Consider the following 22,706-nt stretch of genomic DNA (forward strand, 5'->3'; position numbering starts at 1 on the left):
GATAACCTACTTCTGACTTATCTGTAGAAAAATACCTGGCAGCACAGGCCAGCTTTTCTATGTCAGAATGGGAATAAGATTCTTCTGCATCAGAGACTGATGACATAGTATTTCTGGTTAGGAATTTGCCTTTAAATGGCTTAGTAAAAAACAAAAACAATTTAAAAAGCAACACCCCGCAAAAAACAACCAACCCAAAAAATTCCAAACACTTTCTGTACTCAAAATATTTCAGGATTCACACTTAAGCTTCATCATGAGCCTTTTTGAATAGATTTCACTCTGTGTGTGTGTGTGAGATGCAGGTGGGAATTTTTTGTTAAAATCTTACATTTTGCAATTTTTAGGTAACAAAATTAATAGAAGATAGCACTGTGTCCAAGTCAGTGAAGAATGCAATAGACACAGACCGACTGCTAAATTGGCTGGTGGAGAATTCAGTCCTGTCAATTGCTCTGGAAGGTAAGAACTCTCACAAAGCCTTTTGGCAAATTCTTTGATTTACTTAAATTTAAAAATCTCATCTCTCCTTTCCAATACATTTTAATGAGCACTATTAACCAAAGTTCAAGGTTTTTGTTGTCTCCAAAATAAAGTAAAATACTGCAAAATCTGTAACTATCATCTTGTCCTCTGTTTGACACCTGTGCAGATGTCTTCTGCTGTACCTGGGTTTTTTACTCTCAGTTTGTATATTGTTAGCCTCTAAAAAAACAGAGAAAAGAGATGTTTTTCTCCCCAAGTAATAACATTCTGTAGGTGTGCTATCAGATGTATGAAGCAAAACAAAATAAAAATGGAAACAGCCTTGTTCTTGTTCTTTGTACTGATACTTGTCTGTAACAGTAGAGTTTCCAAATGGAGGTAGCTTTGTTCTCCCTTTTAAAAGAATTAGTTATTTTATATTAATTTAATGTTTCTAATACTGTTTGAAATATATTCATTGAGTTGCCTTTCTTTATTTACAGGTAATATAGACCAAGCACAATACTGTGATCGTATAAAGGGAATTATTGAACTGCTGGGCAGTAAATTATCTTTAGATGAGCTGACTAAAATTTGGAGAATTCAGGTAAGCAATCAATACTAGGCAGGTTCTTTTAGACTGTCTTACAAAAGCAAACATTCCAATGAAGGGATTTTAAAAAATAATCTATACATCTCTATTAGATTTTAGCAGATTAATTAATGTAATCAATTCCTTCTGCTTCTTCTTTTAACATATAAAATCAATTGTTCTGGCAATTTCTTATATCACAGCTGTTAAATCCTGTGTTGAAGTTGAGTTCTTTGCAACAGGTGTTAAGAGAGTGCAAAAGTATTTGACTTGGCATAAGAGGTTGTCAGCCTGAAGCAGGTGACAAGAATATTTGTCTAGACCAAACTAGGATATTAATGTTTGTGACTGGAGGTATGGATTCAAAAGTCAGAGTGTGACTTTAAAGAGAGTGAGCTCCAACTGTATGAATTCCATTTACCTTCCTGTACAGACATAAAATTGACTGACAAGTCATGTTTTGGCCTTCACTTCAAGAATATTCAACTTATTACTGTGTGGGGAAGGTGGTTTGAGTGTTTATGCAAATGACACTTGGAAACTTTGACAACAAACTGATCTTCCACTGCAGGAAATGGTTTTCTTCTCTGTGCAAATGTTGATATTTTAGACTAAACTCATTGAGTACTGTCAGGTCTGCAGTTTGTGTGGCATGGTAGCAAGTCTTTAATGCTTAGCAGAGTTGAAATGTGATTCTAGCTCCCTCACTTTTATTCTTTAATAAAAAGCAGTACTTCCTCCCCCTCTCTGGCTGTTGTTACCATGGTGCTCCCATCCGTGTGGGAGGAGATCTTGTGTTGCTCATTTTTGAGTAAAGCCTGGAAGAGTTTCAAAGATTCAACACCACAAACGTGAACCTCACCATGCAATAGAAAAGGTGATGTTTGTACTGCTGCCACTGCAGCAGCTTGAAGCTGCTCTAATGATGGCAGACTTGTAGTTTCCTGCTTTAGAATTACTTCCAAAAATTTCTCAGCCAGGGAAATGAGGAGCACAGAAAATTTGCTCTGAACTTGTGTTTCTACCACATCAAAAGCTGCTATTCTCACTCTTCAGTATGAGTAGTAGGATAATGCTTACATGAAGGTTTTTCTCTTGCTTGTTTGGGTTAAATATCTACCTTCTTGTGTTTTCCTCCTTTTCAGTCAGGACAATCCTCCACTGTGATTGAGAACATACATACCATTATTGCTGCAGCTGCTGTGAAGTTTAGCTCTGATCAGCTCAATCACTTATTTGTTCTAATCCAAAAGGTGAGTTTTCACATGAATTTACATTCCTTAGGAAAAGAATTGACAAGATGTACTGTGCATCCTGCCTACTGAAAGGCAAATGTCTTGAATACACTTATATTTTCTATATAAATGTAAAATTTCTATTAAAAAAACAATTTTACTACTAACTTTAATGTTAACTCAGAAGCCTAATCTGCTACTGTCTTGCTAATTGACTTGGATTTTAAGTGCATTAGGTAGCCTGTCCTAAGGGATTTAAAGTGAGATTTCATTTTTATATTTAATCCCTACTAATATTTGAAAAAGAGTTGAGCAAACTAGTACTGTAACTCACAGCAACAGAAATAAGAAAATACTTATGGTGGAAACACACTTGTTTGTATTTTGATTTTCCTGCAGTAAAGCAATTGTGGATTATATTTTTATGTACACTTGAGATGTAACAGCCTGACAGAGTTTCTCTGATTTGATTTCTTTGCTGTCCAGAGCTGGGAGACAGAGAGTGACCGAGTGAGGCAGAAGCTGCTGAGCCTCATTGGGCGCATTGGCCGAGAAGCACGAGTGGAAACAACCACTGGCAAGGCAAGTGGATGGTTTTCCTGGGGATTTTTGATTTATTAAATGTAGAATTGGTAGGTCCTGACTATCCTTGCCCTTCTTCCTCCAGGTTCTGGAGGTACTTTGGGATCTGGCTCATCTTCCAACGTTACCGTGTAGTCTTATCCAGCAGGCCTTGGAGGAACACCTGACAATCCTCAGTGATGCTTATGCAGTGAAAGAGGCAATCAAAAGGAGCTACATCATCAAATGCATAGAGGATATTAAGAGGGTTGGTTTATTATTTTATCTTTTCCAAAATGAGATCTTATCTAGCCTCAGTGTTGCCCTTTTCTTTTCAAGATGCACAAATTGTGTGTCCCATCTGTAAGTTCTTACCTTGGGGAGTCCTCGAGAGGGGTAGGCTTTGTGTGAGCCACTTTGTTGATCATGAGACTCATAGTAAGTCTCTTGCCTTTGTTTTAAGCAAATTTTCAGCACAAGGAGTGATCAGTTTATGGGAAACTACCAGGATGGGCCCAAGGTTAGAATTTGCAAATGGAACCACTTTAAAGGTATGTCAGTATTTTAACTGTCCCTTTCATGTGAAAGCCTAGATTAGTTTTTTTTTGAGTAAAGCATGTGTTCTGGCATGACCATTAAGTCTCAAAATGCAAATCAGTATTTCAATCATAGTAGCTTTGTATTTTAGTAAAATACTTAACTCTTCCTGTAACATAAAGAAGCCATTCCCAAAGCTGCCTGTACTGTTTCCTGGCAGCAGCAGAGATGTGCATGGCTTAAAAGACTGCATATATTTTCTCCTGCACTGTTCACATAGCAGGCAGTTTTTCTTGAAGCCTTCAGGAATGTTCCTGTCTTCTTTTTTTTTTCAGCCTGAAGTATGCTGTAAATAAGGAAAAAGGCTTGTACTTTTTTTGTTCATTTCTTTCATGATAAATTAGGTTTTGTCTGTGTTGCAGCATCTGTAGAGGTTTTAGATGTTCAGGAGGTATAGTATGTTGGGTCTTGATAGTGATCACACTTCTGTGTGTGTGTTCATGAATATGAATTTCAAATCTTGGGTTCTCAATGTCTATGAAAGTTACAGAGTTTGTTTTTTTTCCTTTTGGATCTTCTCTGATGCTTTCCTAATCTCATTGCTTTTCATTATATTCTGGCAAGGGCTTTTACAGAGGTGCTGCTGTGGGAAACACTAACAAAAGCTGTAATTGTAAACTAGAAGGGATTGGGGTAAGCATACAGCAGACATCTAAAATACATGGTGTTCTTATTTCCCTTCATTAGGGAAAAGAATACATGAACTGGGAGGGAATGAAATGCTAAGGCAGCTTTCTCAAATTTGTGAGGGAGTCTTCAGTGGAGAGCATTCTGTTATGGGCAGGTTCCTTCAGCCTCTCTGAGTGTGTAGGTGGTATTTGGGTGTTGGTCAGTATTTAAACCAGACATCACTTCTCTGAACAAGCAACCTCAGTACTGGTCTGTGTGGTCAAACTTTACAGAAAATGAAGCCTCCCAGAAAAGTGATGAGCAGTTCTAAAAATGAGGTAGGAGGGTTATTCTTTGTAGGATCTATTTCAAAATGCAGCTTAAGTATCCTTTGCTTCCTATCAGGAAGCTGCTTGCAGCACCAATCAGAAATTTCTTGTCTCTTAAGCCTCAGTAGTATTTGAAATTCTTTCTTCTGTTGCTCTTGCTTTAGCAGTAAGTAACATCATTTGACTGGATTTGCCCTTTTATACAATTTAGACCTGCTTAATCTCCCATAATTGAGGAAGGTGGTGGTTATCATCTCTCCTTGGTGCAACTGAGTTCTTTTTGGCTACTTAATTTGCATGTTCTCTAGCAAGGAGCTGGTACTTTGGGCTTAATAATAGGGATAGCAAAATGGCATATTTTTGGTGTGTTTTAAGGGACTTCTTGTAGAAAGTGAAGAAGGGCACTTTGAGTGTTTGAAAAGGGAGCAGGAACAAGTACTGAAGCCAGCAGAGGTTGTAGCTGTTGTTTTGAAGCAGCAGCATTAACAACAGTAGGCTTCTAGGAGTCTGAGAGGAAAGTGAATCTGTTGTTGAGCATGTACCACATGTGTAATTGTTTTTCCCTTTCCTGCTGCCAGTCGTCCCAGCACAATAATCCTCAGTTTGTGTGGGTGGTGCCAGCCTTGCGTCAGCTCCATGAAATCACACGTTCATTTATTAAGCAAACTTACCAAAAGCAAGATAAGGTAAGGCTATGTGCTGACAAGATTTTTCAAGCCTTTGTTGTGTGTGTAGCTCTGCCAAACATGGAAGTTTGAATTTAGAAAAAAAATCAAGAAATTAGCTAATAAACGATTTTCAAAGTAGTTTTAGTGATGTAGCATAAATGAACTGTTGGAGTAGAGGTCTGTGCTGTCCCTTTGTGAATGTGTGTTTGTGTATGTATAAATCTGTTTGCTGTGTCAGGACTAATTTATTTTATTCTCAGCTTTTTGTAGAATAATTAACAGGCATGTTTCTGTTAAGAAACAAACAATGGCTAATGTTTAGACCAACTGCTTTGTAATTGAATTGACATTGACTCTTGGAAAACAGACTAAATTACCAGCAGTTATGTGTGCTATAAAGTGGCTGTGTGGAGTTGTGGGGCATTGCAATCTGCAGCACTTGTGTTTCAGCACATGCTGAAAACACCAACATCAGGGGGTTGGGTGCTTGGAAAGGGAAGAGCTGACTTTGAGGGACTCCTTCTGGTAAGAGATGTGTGTCTGTAAAAGTGCATATTGCTATATACAACTCTGCTTAACTATTACTTTAAAAACATCTTTTTCTCTTTTATTCTATTGCCAAGAGCATTATTCAAGATTTAAAGAAAAACTTTGAAATAGTGAAGTTGGTGACAGGAAGCTTGATATCCTGTCACCGTTTGGCTGCATCTGTGGCAGGCCCAGGAGGGCTGGTGGGAGCAACACTGGTGGATGGACGATACACTTACAGGGAGGTACTGAATTTCTTCACCTTCTTTCATTTTTGAAATTCACTGGTGAATAATTACTCTAGATTTTATTTCTAGTTCTTATTTTTTTACAAGTTTTACTACTTATCTATGAAGCTTTGTTGTACTTTGTTGTTATATAGAGGAAAGCTGTATAAGCATGAGTTCCTTAGCAAAATCTTTACCAGGTGAAGTGTAGATCTCCCCATCCTAGAATCTGTTGCTGCCAAGCCTGTGCTGCTTCCAGCTTCTTCACCAGCTTCTGTTCCTGGTAGAGGTGATAACCCTTGAATGTGTTGTGAAGCTCTTAATACCTGCAACAGATTTGCTGATCAGTACCTAGAAGCCACATACACAAGTAACAGTTTGTTGTTAATGCTTTGATAATTATTTTTTCCATGCTAGTTTTGACTTAGTGTGAAATATCACCACCAGCAAAGTAAGAGCAAATCCAAGGGGACTTCAGTGTTTGTTTTTAGAAAGGTAGCCACAAAGTATGTTTAAAATAGAAATAAGACTCACAAACAGTTTCTGTTTCCAGGCTTTTCAAAGTGTACTGTTTTTTAACAACTAAATATGCAAAAAAAAGAACGCTCAGAGTTCTTGTTTCAGAAAGAAAAGCTTGAATTTTTGTTTCCTCTTTCTCAGTATTTGGAGGCACATCTAAAATTTTTGGCATTTTTTCTGCAAGAAGCCACTCTTTATTTGGGCTGGAATCGTGCCAGGGAGATCTGGGAATGCCTTGTAACTGGCCAAGATGTTTGTGAGCTGGATCGAGAGGTAAGAAAAACTTGAAAAGTTGGTTTCTGTGGTTGCAGAAGGAATTTTAATGGATCAGGAGCAGCATGTGTGTTTGTTGAGACATGTGGAGTGTGAGTAGTCATGCATTTTATGCTTGGTGTAGGCACTGTTAGGAGTTCACTTATGGCCAGGATGCTCTTTTAACATTAAATTTGACTGGGAGAGGGACGTTGGCTGAGAGATCAGTTGGAGATGCTGGTTTGGAAAGGGGTACATGGAGGTTGGTGCAGATACAAGAGACATTCAGCATTATTTGGGTGAAAGATGGCTATGAAGTACCCTTGAGCTGCAATGCAGCCTCCATAACCTGTGAGGTTACCCTTATGGGGTTTTGAACCTCTTGCTGTAGATAAAACTTGTGCAAGATGAGTTACTGTGGTATCTGATATGGTTTGCTGTATAAAACTAAAATATTTGATGTGACAGTGGGGTAAAAATTGTCTGCTTTTCATTCACAGATGTGCTTTGAGTGGTTTACAAAAGGGCAGCATGATCTGGAGAGTGATGTGCAGCAACAGCTCTTCAAGGAGAAAATTCTTAAACTGGAATCATATGAAATTACTATGAATGGTGAGAAAATGGATTTGGTGAATAGATTTGGGATTGAACTATATACCAGAAATTTCCTTCCTAAGCCTTTAAATCAAGCATTAACCAGTTCTATAAATCAGTGGGTCTATCATTTTGATCTTTATTAGTTATAGAGGGAAAAGATCATCTCCTGTATTTGATTACTTTTTTCCACTCTCAGGTTTTAGTTTATTTAAGACATTCTTTGAAAATGTGAACCTGTGTGACCATCGACTGAAGAGGCAAGGAACTCAACTGGTGAGTGTGTTCTGGCAAGTTCATCCCTGTGTCCTCCCTGTGTCCTCTTAGGGACAGGAGAAGGTTGAGACAAGGATTGTGTAGTTTGACATGGTCATGTTTGTATTAATGACCAGATTGTCCTTGTAGCATTAACCTTGTTAAATTCTGAAGCTCAAACTTTGACAATTTCAACAGTTCAAATTCAACAATTGACTGCTGGAAGCTGATTTGTAGCTTGTAAAACTTTGCAGGAGAAATGACTAAACTATGAATTCTAGTGTGCAATTTTTTCTTCTTCCTAGCAGAGAAACTCCATTCAAATTATTTTTTGTTTTTCTTCTTTGCATGGGAGTTAAACTTATCATATTTAAATTCAAGCCTACTATAATTTTTAAGTCTGATCCTTCAGTGGTTTTGTTAAATTAATGGTTATGTGTTAAGTAGTTTTCCACAGGCATTTTAGATCATTATCACAGAGAACTTACTTCAAATGCAGAATTTTTTGCCAAGTATCACAGCAGGTTTTGTGATGGTTTATTGTGTGGTTAGTTATCATATTGACTTTTTTGAAACAAATTCCATTCTAGATTAAATTTCTTCATGCTTTTAAATTTTTTAATTTTTCAGTTGGCTTGACTGAGATTGTTCTTTGGAACTTATTTATCCACCAGTAAGCAGTTTTTTTTTTCTTGTATAAATGCACAAATGTGCAGCAGTTGGTTTAACTTTGCAGAGTGCCAAAGTTTGGCAGCATGTTGGAAAAGAAAATTTTTAATTTGTAATCAGAAGGTGCCTTTCCAACACTTTTGCCCCTGTGGTCAAGTCACTACTGTATAAGAAATTCAGTCATGTTTTACTGTTGTTCTTTCTTGTGTAGAGCGTAGAAAAACTGGAATTAATAGGAATGGATTTCATTTGGAAGATTGCAATGGAGTCACCAGATGAAGAAATTGCCAATGAAGCTATTCAACTGATAATAAATTATAGCTATATTAATCTAACTCCCAGATTGAAAAAGGTAGGCATATATTTGTACATAAATGTGCTTTGACATTCATGAAGTCTTGATACTCTGCATGTTCAGCTGTGTGATTTGTTTGGTTCTGTCAGTTTGTGTAATTCCCATGATTTTAGTGTAAATTCTAATTAATTTGTACATTTTATCTTTAGGATTCAGTATCACTGCACAAGAAATTCATTGCTGATTGCTATACACGATTAGAGGTAAAAGACAAATTTTAATTATTTTCGTGCCTACATCCTTTTGGTTCTGTATCTTAGAATAAGAATACTTGTCTATGATGATTCTATTTACAGAAAAAAAAAATTTCTTTCCACAAATATTTTTTGTCCTCTGAGCTTTCCAGGACATCCTGACTGTCCCTTGCTGTGCTCTGTGTTGCAGGCAGCCAGCTCTGCTCTTGGTGGTCCAACATTAACACACGCTGTCACAAGAGCTACAAAAATGCTTACAGCAACTGCCATGCCTACAGTGGCAACATCAGTGCAGTCTCCTTACAGGTAGGCAGCCCCTCAAGGAAGAAATATGGCACTAGGCATTTGCTCCCAGCTGCTTCCCACAAGATTTCGAGTGCTAATTAAAATTCTTGGTAATTGGTAGTTGTACATTCTGGTGGTTCCTCAGTTGAGTATTCCAATTGCTATGCAATAGGAGTTCCAGAGATTTTGAAAAACCTGTGTTTAAAAAAAAAAAACAGCAAGGAAACAAAGAAAATCGAAGCCAAATAGACATTAAAAAACCCCAAAACAACTAATAAAAATCAAAAAAACACCCTGCCTCCAGCCCCCCAAAAAACCAAAACCAACTAACCAAAACAAAAAACCCCACAGGTTATTACCACCCTGTTAATCATGTAATTTTTCTGAGGCAGTGGGATTTGGGTGTGGTCCTTCTTAAATTAGGAGAGAAAAGGTTGTTTTTTCAACCTCGAGCTTAATTTAGTCATACCTGAATACATGTAACTTAAATAAAGGAACTTAGGGTGGGACTTATAGAAACATGAATCTTCCTCTGAAGCTGGCAACATCTCAAGCAGTACAACATGAACCTCTTGGCCTGTTTTCCTAGTTCATTTCTGCTGAATTAACTCCAAGTTTAAGGAGGTACCTTCAAAACCAGACAATTCATGGTGGTTACCCGTGGGTGTTGGAAATGGATCTGCCAGACAAGTTACTCTTGTTTTCAATGTTTATCTTTAGGTCAACTAAACTTGTAATAATTGAGAGACTGCTGCTGTTGGCAGAGCGTTATGTGATAACAATAGAGGTAAGATGTGTAATTTCCTACTAGGCAAGGCTAAGAACACAACTTCCAGTTTTATCAGAAACACTCCAAGTTATTTAAACATGCAGCTGTAGTTACCATCACAGAAATGTCTGTTTTCAAGATATTTACTGTCATCCTTCTCTTCCTGCAGGACCTTTACTCTGTTCCCCGAACTATTCTACCTCATGGTGCCTCTTTCCATGGACATCTTTTAACCCTTAATGTTACATATGAGTCTACCAAAGATACCTTCACCATAGAGGTAGGTGTGCCCAGCTTGTGTGTGTGCCATGGACTGTTGGTTGTGTAGCCACTCTTGGTGGGTTTTATGCCTGGACTGAAAACAGTAAGATGGTTATAAAGATTTATGTAATTTTGAAAGCTGTTCTTGAAAATGTTAAAAATATATATGGAAGTGTCCGTGGACCAAATTATTTTGATCATTAATGAATTCCAGAATGGGAAAAATAAGTTTATTGCTCACTGTGAGTGTTGGATCATTTCTGCTCTGTCCTATCCTGTTACTCTTATGAACAATACTTTTACCACCCTATACAGGAAGAGTCTTCCAGAAGATTTTTTCTTGGCACTTACTGCTCAAGCAGACTTACTGAACCAGTGTTGTTTATTTCACAGGCTCATAGCAATGAAACTGTAGGAAGCGTCAGGTGGAAGATAGCAAAGATGTTGAATTCACCTGTGGAAAATATACAGATATTTGCCAATGACAGCCTGGTATGTTAACTACAAAGAATTCCCATTCTTTATAAAATAGTCTTTTCCAGAACTAAGCATTACTTTTTTTTCTTGCAGCTAACAGTAAACAAAGATCAGAAACTACTCCACCAGCTGGGCTTCTCTGATGAGCAAATCCTTACAGTAAAAACATCAGGAAGTGGGACTCCATCAGGGACTTCTGCAGATTCCTCAACCAGTTCCAGCAACAGCAGCAGTGTATTTAGTTCATCCTATGCAATGGAACAGGTACAGCATAATATGACCTGAAGCCTTCCCTCAGATTTTTCCTGAAGCAGGGATAGATGGGGGAAGAGAGTAGGAGCTCCAGTAAGATCTTCCAATCTTCAGTAATCTGGTTTTGCTTTTAAACTGCAATTGAAACAAATAATCTAAATACACAACTGCCTTGTGCATGCAGGCTGGACTTTATAATCTCTACTCTGTCACCTGTGGTAGCCTGCTTAGTGTTTATTTATCTTCACAGGGTCTTTTAAACAAATAGGATCCATCTAGTTTAATTTTGAGATTGTATTTGTTGAGGGTAGAGATTTCCACATTTTCACTACTAATAAAGCTGCAGTATGAAAGTAAACTAAGAAGCATCAACTGGCATGTTCAGATCACTCCTGGTCTGCTTTGTATTTTGCTTGTCATAACAGCTGACTTCAAAAATTGACTGTTAAAAGGAGAATGGAATGATGTAAATGTTAAAGTTACATGTGACAGAGAAGGGAGAAAAAGACATTTGTATTTCTGCTTAATTCTCAGGAGAAATCCCTCCCTGGGGTGGTCATGGCTCTGGTGTGTAACGTGTTTGATATGCTTTACCAGCTTGCCAACCTGGAGGAGCCAAGGTAAGCTGATTAAATGGTTGCTGAGTATTAAAGAATTGCTCACAGTGCCCGGTTTGAATGCTCACTGCACACTATGTGCAGTGTGGCTGAGCCCTTGTTTTGTACATGTAACTTCTGATTTCTTTTCAGGATAACACTGCGAGTGAGGAAACTCCTGCTCCTGATTCCCACTGACCCAGCTATTCAGGAGGCTCTTGATCAGCTTGATTCCCTGGGAAGGAAGGTATGGATTAAATAATTGATCATGGTGAGCTACACAAAGAGTATTTTACTACTAGGTTCCTTTAATTCTCTGTCAGATTATTATATACAGAGGTTTTGAAACTAAAGCAAAATAACATTCATGTTAAGTCAGTGTTCATTATTTCCAAGCAGCCAGAGGTGAGAGAGTTGCAAGAAATGTATTCCCAATTACAGCTAAACACAGGAGTCTCAAAATATTTCTAATATGGCTTTTTCCTCCTAGAAAACACTGCTTTCAGAATCCAGTTCTCAGTCTTCAAAATCCCCATCCTTGTCTTCAAAACACCAACATCAGCCCAGTGCCAGTTCAATATTAGAAAGTCTTTTCAGATCTTTTGCTCCAGGCATGTCCACATTCAGAGTGCTCTATAATTTAGAGGTAAGAAAACAAATTTGCTTTTTTCTGTGTTTTTGAGCAGTAAGAGTTAAATATTTCCAGATTTTTTGGCAGGAGTCCACTGTGATGGGGTCATTATGAAAAGTACAAATATTGTGACACAGGCTGCTTTTATGCATCTGGTAAATTTTACACAGAATGAAGGGACAGAAAGTTCCCTTTCAGGGACTTAAATGAGAAACCAGGCCTCTCTTTGTCTAATTTGCAAGGTGGAAGAAGTATTCTGAAGTAAGTGGAGAGGAGCAAAGAAACATCCAATTCTTATTGTTTAGATAAAATTCCTGCCTGAATCTCTAGATCTCTGAATATGCAGGTTTTAGTGTGTGTGTATATATATATATAAAAGTACATATAAAAGAAAAGAGATGAATACATAGAACTTCTTTACCCCTAAGCATTCTCCTAAATTCTTTAGCCAAAATGCTCTATTGGGCCCTGTAAATATTCTTTCCTAGAGTTCAGTGAATGGATTTTAAGGATTACAGGAGTTCAGCTGGTGTTGTTGGTAGGACACTGTAACCTGCACACTAAAAGCTCAGTGGTTAGTTGTACTTGCAGGTCCCACTGTCCATGACAAATGTGATTTGAGCAGCTTGAGGTTGGAGGACCAACTGCCAACTGCTTACAGAACATTAGACAAAATTATTCTCTTTCTTTCATGGTGTATGCCAAGATTACTGTAGGAATTTTCTCATAGTTGCTTCCCTTTAGGTTTCCACAGTCTAATGTTAGCTCTTCATCTTCCTACACTGTTTATCACACTCCTGCCTTAGGATTCCCCCTTTTCTGTACAGCTGGAGTGAAAGATACTTGATTATGTCTTCAGAATATGTTGACAAGTTCTACAACTCAAAGCAAATGGTTCAGGGTGTTGTGTTGAACTGACAGGTTACATTGCAGTAGGATGGGACAGTTATCTGCTGCTTCTGTGCCAGAGAAAATAATAAAAGCAAGTAATAAATTGCTTGCTTTTCTGGCAAGAGATGAGAAGAAATAAATTGGATTACATGTGTAGATTATATGAGTGGACTTGTTCCTCAACTCCAGTCAAGCCAATTGGAAGATGGTTTCTCTCAGGAAAAGGAATATGTGTTCTTTTATCCCCTCAGCTGGTGATCTGGTGAAAATATGGGAACCAGTCTGAACTGCTTTCTGAAAAAAATGTGCACAGGAAATTTGCAAAACATATGAAAGAGATGAAAATTGAATGTTGCAGATGTCCAGGGAATTATCAGATTTCATGCCTGGAACTCTGTAAAACATTTTTCTGATCTGTGAACAAGAAGAGATGTATTTTGTTTGCAGCATTGTTGGCTGTACATGCCAAGGAGACTTTTCAATACAGCAAATAATATCAATGAAGTTTTCTGGGATTTTGGGAGGGGCCAGGGTTTTTTTGGTTGTTGGGTTTGGGGTTTTTGCTGGGGGTTTTTTGGTGGGTTTGTTTGTTTGGGTGTTGGGCTATTTTTATGTGAAGTGAAATGGATTATAATCATAAATGAGAACTGACCCACAGAGACCACAGACTTCCTTCTAGCCATGTTTCTGAGGTATTTACACTCTGAAGTTTAGTGCTGATTTAAAACAGGAGGGATGAGAGAGTGGTGATGTTCATAAGGCCTCTAGAATTACCTGAGCAATATTTTACAAAGAAACACCAGAATAATAGTAGTACAATTACATTTCAGAAGGTGTGAATTAGGAAGTAAGTCATCTGTAGCATATTTTATGGGGTACTGTGAATTGAAAATCCAGAACCAAGAAGAGTTTGGGCTCCTAAGAAGCACCAAGTGAACCAGAAGATGACATTCCATGTATTTCATCCATTCCCTTAACATGTAAACTGCAGTGAGAAAAAAAATGCCCTTTGATTCAGAATAAACATCTGTAGTTGCCATAGTTGTTCTAAGTATTTGAGATTTATTGAATATATGAGATTTCTCTTACTGACTGCAGTTTTGTGTAAGTGTATTATTAATTGCTTCATTTGTAGTGGATTTTTTTTTTCTGTTACACTTTCACACTTCAACAGGTAAAGATCATTAAGAGGGGTGGTAGTTTATTCTGCTTATTTATTATTGTAGGTGCTGAGCTCCAAGCTGATGCCAACTGCAGATGATGAAATGGCAAGAAACTGTGCCAAGTCTTTCTGTGAAAACTTCCTCAGAGCAGGAGGTTTGAGGTTAGATTTCAAAACCTTGACTCAATTTGTAGTACTTCATTTAGTTAGAAGTTGTATGTGGTTTCCTATTTCCGCACTGTAGCACACTAATACACCTGTCAGCTTCTTTTTCAGAGAAAAAAATCCACCCAAGGCTCCTCTACCACTGTCCAGTAGCTGTCATATTTAACAGAGTACATAGTGTTAAACCTCAAAATCAAGTTAGGCACAAATAAGCTTCTGAAATGTGGCTTGTACTAAAGTACTTGATATTTGGATAGTTTTTGACATTGAAGTGTTTAAATCCAAATTTGCAAGTGTTTACATTGCACCTCTTCTGTGTAGACACCAGTGGACATTTTAAGCAAAGCATAGGTCATGCAGTGAGAACCAAATTAAATTTGTAATTCCAGTCTTGAAAAGTCAGACTTCAGATAAGAGTTGAGGTTCAGTCTGAGTGGTTTGGAAGACCTGGCAATACTGATAGTGTAAGATTCATCAAGGACACTTTGCTCTTAATAATTCTATCCATGACACTCCTCTGCCCAAAAGATCCTGAAGCATTTTCCAGCAGGAGCAGAAAGCTTTCATCTGTAGGTATAAAAGGGGGAAATGAGGATGTTGGCTTCCAAAGAAGTCAGTTCAAACTGGGACTTGGCTGAGTGAATAGGAGGAAGGAAAGATAGAGTCAAATTAATTGCAGCTCTCCTAATGTGAAACATTTCCAAATGGAGTCTGTCTTATCAATTTGTTTTTAAGTTTGGTGGTGAATGTGATGCAGAGAGATTCCATCCCATCAGAGGTGGACTATGAAACAAGACAAGGAGTCTATTCCATCTGCCTGCAGCTTGCAAGGTATGTAATTGCTTCTCATTAGAGAAAGTGCTGCTTTCTTGCCTTTTAACTTGCATCTTTTAACATTTAAGATTAATTACTACTTTGACTTGTATTCCATTCACTCTACAAGCTTTCAAATACAAAGCTGATGTTTTGACTCTGTGATTGCAGGTTCTTGCTGGTTGGGCAGACCATGCCCACGCTGCTGGATGAGGATTTCATGAAGGATGGGCTGGAAGCTCTGTCCTCGCGGCCCTTCCGCAACGTCAGCCGGCAGGCCAGCAGGCAGATGTCCATCTGTGGGACTCCTGAGAAGTCCTCCTACCGCCAGCTCTCTGTGTCTGACAGATCCTCCATCAGGGTGGAAGAAATCATCCCAGCTGCCAGAGTTGCCATACAAGTAAGGAGGTGTTGGATGGTTTTGATGCAGCAGTGACAGCTGTATAACTCAGAGATTTTGAATCAGTCTTTGGCACAGGTTTTTGTCTTGTTGAGCCTCTATAAATCTTGACCATTACTGCCTCTGAATTTTAACATATTCTCATAAATTATTTTGGCACTCCAAAGGACAGCAGTACTCCAAAAGTGCTTACAAGGAATAGATGTACACAATAATCTTACTTGTGGTTTATCTTCAGTCATGCTTAACTCTTAAGATCTTACTCCTGTTAATTTAAAGGAGAAGGTTCCTGCTTGATCTTTTGGCTTTATAATCCATGATACTTTGAATTAGAAAGAATTGGACAAGATGTTTTTTTCAAATATCTCGTTAAGAATTAAATTTGCTTGACAGTACTGTGGAGAAAAAGGAATTTTTTTATTTTCAGTACCTTAAGAAAATGTTATTTGAAAGCCCATTGAGTCCAGTTGAAAGAAACCTCATAGTTAATGTGTCAAGTATGCTGTGTTAGGTTGTTGGGCAGTGCTTCCCAAATGGATTGAACAATTGAAATCAACATGCCTGCCTCCAGATAGGTGTCAAGGGCATCTATCCTGGTGGAGGATTTAAAAATTAATTACTTCTCCTAAGATAACAATACTAATCTCTCATTGGGAGCAAAGATCCTGAATCTGTGTAGAGAAGAGAGGAGAAAACAAATGTAAATATCAGTTTGACACGATCCAGAAGATCCATTCCTCAGCAGATACACAAAGATTGGTGACTATCACAGGAATGACTCTGTTTCTTGCTCCTGCAGACCATGGAGGTGAATGATTTCACCTCCACAGTGGCTTGTTTCATGCGCCTCTCCTGGGCTGCTGCTGCAGGACGCCTGGACCTCGTGGGAAGCAGTCAGCCCATCAAAGAGAGCAACACTCTCTTTCCTGCTGGGATTAGAAACAGACTTAGCAGCTCAGGTGGGTTAACTGTGTCCCTAAACCAATCTAAAAGCATTTGGTTTAATCTTAACACTTTAGGAGCTTGGAGCTGAATTCATTGGATTTTCATCCTCTTGGGTGTCGTCCAGCTTGGGACACTATATAATTAAATCACAAAAAATCTGAGCAAATTTGTGTACATTCATCATACATTCAGAAAAGTTTTTAAATTGCAGAGAATTGACCAAAAGCTGAAAACATCTGAGTAAATTTTAATGAATTTGAGCACTTATTCTGTTTTTTTTTTTTTAATTCAGGAAGTAACTGCAGTTCAGGAAGCGAAGGGGAGCCCACGGCACTGCATGCTGGGATCTGTGTGAGGCAGCAGTCTGTGTCCACCAAAGATGCTCTCATTGCTGGGGAAGCCTTGTCTCTCCTGGTAACCTGCCTTCAGCTACGTAGTCAGCAGCTAGGTATGGAAGAAAATTGGATTATTCACTATTTGGAGTGTAAGCCAGCTGGGAGGAAGCTTTTGGATACAGTTGAATACAAAAAAAAAGAGAGAGAAACTTGTAGCTTTGTTAGCTGAGACTGCTCAAGCTAAAAACACAACATTTCATTAAAAATTACATAGATTTTTTTTTCCAGCACTGAAATAAGGCATGTAGTGCTATGCCTTGGTGAAATATTCTGGGAAAGCTGACTTACTGCCAGAATATAAATACTTGCACTGCCTTTGAAGTCTGTAATTCTCTAAGTGCTGCTGTTTGCATAGCTCCTTTTTAGTACTTGAGTCTTTGTGTACAGGAAGTGTAAGCACTGGTGGTACAGAAAGGCAAGGAAAATGCTTTTATATCATGGTGGCAGCCCCTGGTGAGGGAAGGAGAGCAGGAATTAGCCTTTACTACTTTTTTGTATTGATGTCCTCTTGGTCCTGTGATATTTTAGTGCTAGACTGTAACTGACTTATTTTAAAATAATATTTTTAATAAGCTAACCTGGTACTTTTCTGTTGCAGGATCTTTTTACAATTTGCCTTGTGTTGCTGATTTCATCATTGATATTCTGCTTGGATCACCAAGTGCTGAGGTGAGGTTCTTCCACTGAAAACTTTCTAAATGCTCCTTCTGAAATGTGTATGTTTTGATAATTTCATATAAAATAGTTTTCATAAAATTGTTTATTGCAAGTATTGTTTATTGCAAGATTACTATTTGAATAAATAACCTTTGTCTAATTGTTAGTAATTCCAGGATCTGGTGATGGGTTGATAGAAAATGCTGTAGTATTACATTTTCTAGGCTTGCTTCATCCATGAGATGCACAGGACTGTGCTGTGACTAGTCTAAAGAAAAATGGTCTCATTTTGATGACACAAATTCTGTAAAACTAGTACTTTAGTGAAAGTTTCAAGTAACTTTGGTTTGGGTAAAATTTAATGGATTCTTCTGAACTTCTGAAAATTTATTCCAGGTGTCGGAATCCTCCTAAAATTCATTCTTTTTTATTTAAGATTATCTTGTATATTCTAAAATCTATTGACTTTTATGCTTACTTGTTTTCATCACACGTCATCTATTCTGCATGAAGTCATTGCATCTTTCCCCTTTATCTATATTTATAATTTGTGTTTATCAGAGGTTTTCACTCAGGGATGAACAGGGTTTGTTAAATTTCTAGAAATCCTAGCTGATGAGTGCAGAACTCATAGCTTGGTTTGCACTATTGCAATGTCCATTTTTTTCTGTTAGATTTCTAACATAACAGGAGTGTGGGGATTTTTTTGCAACCTTTGAGTAACTGCTGGTGTTTGACACTGTTGCAGATTCGTCGCGTTGCCTGTGACCAGTTGTACACCCTTAGCCAGACAGACACATCAGCTCACCCAGATGTACAAAAACCAAACCAGTTCCTCCTGAGTGTTGTTCTTGGGGCCCAGCTGCCTCTTTGGTCACCAACCAGCATCATGAGAGGAATCAACCAGAGGTGAGTCACATGGGTATTTATTGAGGAAGTAAATCTGACATATTTTGAAATGAGCATTGGAAGCATTAGACATCCTGCAATTTATAGAGGAGCAACTGAAGTTAAAGTCTGTTGTTGCACTGTTGTCAACTGATAACTAGAATTGCTATGAGGTGAGGGAAGAAATGAGGATTAAATATGACTCCTAGCATTCAGAAGTAGCTGCTAGGAAGGAATGTTTTTTTAAAGCACACCTAGATGGTTGTGCTGCTTTGGGTTAGATGGACAGAACACACAGACTTTCAAGACAACTGGCTACAGAAAAGTTTATGGTTTTAAATATACCTTTCTTCTATTTATACCTGTTGCAGACTTTTGTCCCAGTGTACAGAATATTTTGACCTGAGATGTCAATTACTGGATGACCTGACATGTAAGTATGTGCAGACACCTGATTCAGTCATTCTGATGACAGCTTCCAAGCTTATTCTACATCTTTCTGTAGAAAAGATTAAGAATTGCCTGCAGAAAGGGGTTACTGCACCTTGAACTCAGAGTGGCCTGCCTGTATTCTAGTGTTCTTGGCAATGGGGAGCTGCAGGACAGTTCATTCCTTCTGGAAAGTGACCTGAGTTCCTGGTGTAAGGTTTACTTGATACACATGGGGGAAAAACTAGACCATTACCAAACTGTTTGAAATTCTTTGTATTTATATTCTGCATTTCCAAAGCTGCTGATTTTTTACTGTGCTCTTTTTTTCCTTGCAGCATCAGAAATGGAGCAGCTGAAGATAAGCCCAGCTGCCATGCTGGAAGATGAGATCACTTGGCTGGACAACTTTGAGCCCAACCGAACTGCAGAGTGTGAGACTAGTGAGGCTGATAACATCCTGTTAGCAGGACACCTCAGGCTCATCAAGACTCTCCTTTCACTCTGTGGGGCAGAGAAGGAAATGGTTGGTGAGTATTCCTCTTTAAATTGACTAGACTGGTGTGAATTCTGCATTAAGACATGATTAGACAGCTGTGTGAAGACATCAGTAGAAGCGATACAGAGCTCTAAGGACTGATTTTGGCAGTACCTTTAATATTTGATAGAACATTTGTTGATGTGGTGCCATGAAGTGATTTTGTTGTTATGAAACACCTTTTTTTGGCATTTGCAGTGGTAATGTAAGTATTTAACAGTAGATGTGGATTGCTGTTTCAGGTTCATCTTTGATTAAGCCATTGTTGGATGATTTCCTGTTCCGAGCATCCAGGATTATTCTGAACAGCCATTCCCCAGCAGGCAGTGCTGCAATCAGTCAGCAAGACTTCCATCCAAAGTAAAAATTCTTATTTTTTTTATGTTGAGTTTTGTCTTGAATGTCATGAATGTCAATATTAAATCCTACAGGCAATAGGATTTAATACCAGCAGTGGAGCATTTCTCTCCAATTTTCTACATTTCCTACATAAATGCCCAAATAGCATTTTATATTTTTTTGTGTGATCCAGTATCCTTGTATTTCTGAACTTCAAAGTCTGTGCTTTGTTAGATCAATGATGAACTTCAGGCACAGCTTAGTGCTGATTTCATGAGTCCAAAGAATATTCCTTTAGCTCATTACTGCTTGGGAAGTTGGCTAAATTGGAGCAGGAAATTAACTTCCCAAGCTCCTTGTAAAAGAGAATTTCAAAAGTTCCACTACTTTTTTCCCCTTCTCCCTGCCTATTTTGTAAAAAAAACTAACACCAAGCAAGTCTCCTTGCACCTGAGAAAGCTGATATAGCCCAGAATAGATGAACTGGAGAAAAAAGAGTGGGCTTTCCTCTTCCTGTCACAGCTGTTATGGCTATACAACATCTGAAGGGATGGGTGTAAATTAGCTCATGTGGAGTTCTGAGCTAATGCAGCTGCATTGTTTGTGTTGTACTGAGTAGTTGGTGTTAAATCAGGCATATCCTCACTGCCTTTCCACAAACCCAAAAGAAGGTTCCAGTGGATCATTTAACAACCCCTGAAATGAGTGGGACTTGATCCACCTTAGTGCTTTGCTCCAGCTTTGCTCCACTGCATTTCAGCTGCACTGCATTTCATTCCAAGCTCTTTTGTTGTAAATGAAGTAAAGCCTTTTTCTTTGACCTTCAGAAGAAAGGGCTGCTGTGTTGAATGACCCCTGAAAAGAGCTGAGTTGGGAGGGTCTTGTACTGGTCTTTAGCTCAGGTCTGAACTCATCTTCTGTAGCAAGGATGTTGTCTGGTCTAGCTCTTCTCAATCTTCCCTCCCTGTAAAAAAGTCATTTTGTCAATGTTACATGATGGAGAGTGTCTGTTTGTCCTCAGACATGCAACCCATTCTTTTAGAGCTCCTACTTTTCCTTGCTGCTGAATGCTGGAAGTGTATCCATGTCAGCAAAGAAGCCTTGTTTGAAGTAGTATTCCTTTTGCTACTCTTCTCATTGGATTCTTCCCCATTCTCCTGCCCCAAGAAAGAAAAAAAAAAAGCACTTTGCAGTCCCTCAGGAGTGTTTAATCACTCAAAGTGTTCTTTAGAACATTAATTGTTGCTTGTTCTGAGTAATACAGCTTTCTGGAATTAGAAATAATTGAGTCATCTAGGCAGTAGCTCTCAGATGTGGTTTTCTTTGCAGGTGCAGTACAGCAGACAGCAGATTAGCTGCTTATGAAGTGCTGGTAATGCTGGCTGATAGCTCACCCTCCAATCTTCAGCTTATTACAAAGGAGCTGCTTTCTATGCACCACCAGTGTGACCCTGCACTCACCAAGGAGTTTGATGTAAGCAAGAAGCCTTTTTTTTATTTGTGTTAGCATAGTTTGGAGTGCTCTGCATGGTTTATTTTGTTGCTTCATTCATGAGATTTCCATGGTCTTCAATTTAAAATGCCACAATGCAGCTAAGGGTAAATGCAGATACATCTGTTCTTCCTCAGAAGGAGATACTCCAGTGTGTCTTTGTCTGTTATTGTCTGAATAAGGAAGAAGTATTTCCTAAGTATCACAAATTTTATTTGCTATTACATTTTAGGCCATTTTCAACAGTGTTGTGCAACGTGTTAAATATTTAAATGACCATATACAGTGGTCTTGCAGTTTTTCAGAATTTATATTCCTGATTCTCCATTAAATTGCTCTTAACAGCTCATATACAAGGGGGAATGGTTTTAAACTGAAAGAAAGTAGTTTTAGGTTACATATTAGGAAGAATCCTTGTGAGGATGGAGATGCCCTGGCACAGGTTGCCCAGAGCAGCTGTGGCTGCCCCATCCTTGGAAGTGTCCAAGGCCAGGTTGGGCAGGGCTTGGAGCAGCCTGGGACAGTGAAAGGTGTCATTACCCATGACAGGTGGAACTGGATTAAAGTCCCTTCCAACTCTAATCTATTCTGTAATTCTACAATATAAAAGTTGTTATAAAATCTACTAAATGTTGTTGGAATCTCATGTTTTTTATAATTTATTGGGACAAAAAATATATTTGTCATTCTAGTACCTTCCACCAGTGGACAGTCGCTCCATTTCTGGATTTGTGGGACTGAAGAATGGTGGTGCTACTTGTTACATGAATGCTGTTTTCCAGCAGCTGTATATGCAGCCTGGTCTCCCAGAGGTAATTAGTTCAGCATCCAATAAAGTCCTCTTTTTGGAATGACTTTCATTTGAACCACTTCATCTTAGCACCATTTGTAAATAAATTGTAAAATAAAAAGTCAATTGTGTATATATAAATATGCACAATAAATACATATATTAAGTTGTAGTGCTGCATGCCATGGCAATTGACAGTAATGATTTTTCCAAAAAAAACAATTTAATAAGTTTATTTATTTCTTTCCAGGCCTTGCTTTCCATTGATGATGATACAGACAATCCTGATGACAATGTGTTCTACCAAGTACAATCTCTTTTTGGTCATTTGATGGAAAGCAAGCTGCAGTATTATGTACCTGAGAACTTTTGGAAGGTATTGCATCCTTTTGCTTAGAATCTATAGCTTTTCTACTTTAAAAGTAATTATTTATTCAGCCTTTTCTAATTGCAGAATTTATAAAGTAAGTTCTAATTCAAAAACTCAAAACATGTTAAAATAACTCATTTATATTAAAAATTAATTTTCTTAGTGATATATGTATGAAACAACCACCTTTTAACATACATTCATATTTTATACAGATTTTCAAGATGTGGAATAAGGAACTTTATGTTAGAGAGCAACAGGATGCTTATGAGTTCTTCACCAGTCTTATAGATCAAATGGATGAGTACCTCAAGGTAAAAACCTCAGCAATTTCTTTCTGATTCATATGCATATCCTTGGTACCTTTTTTCTTTTTTAGCTTTGATCTTTAGAAAAGAAGGCAGAGAGCCATTTGGTTTATTTTATAATGTGCACAGTATTCAGCAGTGTAAAATTCCTACTGATTTATTGGTCTTCCACCCTGCAATATGTCCAACTGATGTTTAACTTTA

General features: G+C 38.1%; 1 protein-coding gene across 4 annotated transcripts in view; it reads left to right on the forward strand.

Annotated features, from left to right (window-relative positions):
* The window catches only part of USP24 (ubiquitin specific peptidase 24), a 60,750-nt gene that overhangs the window by 21,349 nt on the left and 16,695 nt on the right, over positions 1 to 22,706 (forward strand). For 3 of the 4 annotated variants that reach the window (XR_013775246.1, XM_079313474.1, XM_079313475.1), the window contains exons 11-45: positions 348 to 462; positions 969 to 1,072; positions 2,203 to 2,310; positions 2,779 to 2,874; positions 2,960 to 3,121; positions 4,353 to 4,397; positions 4,967 to 5,074; positions 5,680 to 5,829; positions 6,472 to 6,603; positions 7,083 to 7,194; positions 7,376 to 7,452; positions 8,312 to 8,452; positions 8,605 to 8,658; positions 8,840 to 8,955; positions 9,655 to 9,721; positions 9,873 to 9,983; positions 10,358 to 10,456; positions 10,535 to 10,705; positions 11,228 to 11,313; positions 11,443 to 11,536; positions 11,780 to 11,935; positions 14,038 to 14,135; positions 14,874 to 14,969; positions 15,123 to 15,351; positions 16,151 to 16,310; positions 16,589 to 16,744; positions 17,290 to 17,360; positions 18,097 to 18,257; positions 18,608 to 18,669; positions 19,004 to 19,195; positions 19,446 to 19,563; positions 20,872 to 21,016; positions 21,727 to 21,846; positions 22,075 to 22,200; positions 22,410 to 22,508. Coding sequence is in view for 3 of the 4 variants with exons in the window: in XM_079313474.1 (XP_079169600.1) it covers positions 348 to 462; positions 969 to 1,072; positions 2,203 to 2,310; positions 2,779 to 2,874; positions 2,960 to 3,121; positions 4,353 to 4,397; positions 4,967 to 5,074; positions 5,680 to 5,829; positions 6,472 to 6,603; positions 7,083 to 7,194; positions 7,376 to 7,452; positions 8,312 to 8,452; positions 8,605 to 8,658; positions 8,840 to 8,955; positions 9,655 to 9,721; positions 9,873 to 9,983; positions 10,358 to 10,456; positions 10,535 to 10,705; positions 11,228 to 11,313; positions 11,443 to 11,536; positions 11,780 to 11,935; positions 14,038 to 14,135; positions 14,874 to 14,969; positions 15,123 to 15,351; positions 16,151 to 16,310; positions 16,589 to 16,744; positions 17,290 to 17,360; positions 18,097 to 18,257; positions 18,608 to 18,669; positions 19,004 to 19,195; positions 19,446 to 19,563; positions 20,872 to 21,016; positions 21,727 to 21,846; positions 22,075 to 22,200; positions 22,410 to 22,508 (4,137 nt within the window). In the remaining variant the exon portion in view is untranslated. The remainder of the gene's footprint in view (positions 1 to 347; positions 463 to 968; positions 1,073 to 2,202; positions 2,311 to 2,778; positions 2,875 to 2,959; positions 3,122 to 4,352; positions 4,398 to 4,966; positions 5,075 to 5,679; positions 5,830 to 6,471; positions 6,604 to 7,082; positions 7,195 to 7,375; positions 7,453 to 8,311; positions 8,453 to 8,604; positions 8,659 to 8,839; positions 8,956 to 9,654; positions 9,722 to 9,872; positions 9,984 to 10,357; positions 10,457 to 10,534; positions 10,706 to 11,227; positions 11,314 to 11,442; positions 11,537 to 11,779; positions 11,936 to 14,037; positions 14,136 to 14,873; positions 14,970 to 15,122; positions 15,352 to 16,150; positions 16,311 to 16,588; positions 16,745 to 17,289; positions 17,361 to 18,096; positions 18,258 to 18,607; positions 18,670 to 19,003; positions 19,196 to 19,445; positions 19,564 to 20,871; positions 21,017 to 21,726; positions 21,847 to 22,074; positions 22,201 to 22,409; positions 22,509 to 22,706) is intronic. The other variant, XM_079313476.1, reaches the window with a different exon arrangement.

This window comes from Erithacus rubecula (genome assembly GCF_903797595.1).
Source record: "Erithacus rubecula genome assembly, chromosome: 10".
NCBI classification, from domain to species: Eukaryota; Metazoa; Chordata; class Aves; order Passeriformes; family Muscicapidae; genus Erithacus; species Erithacus rubecula.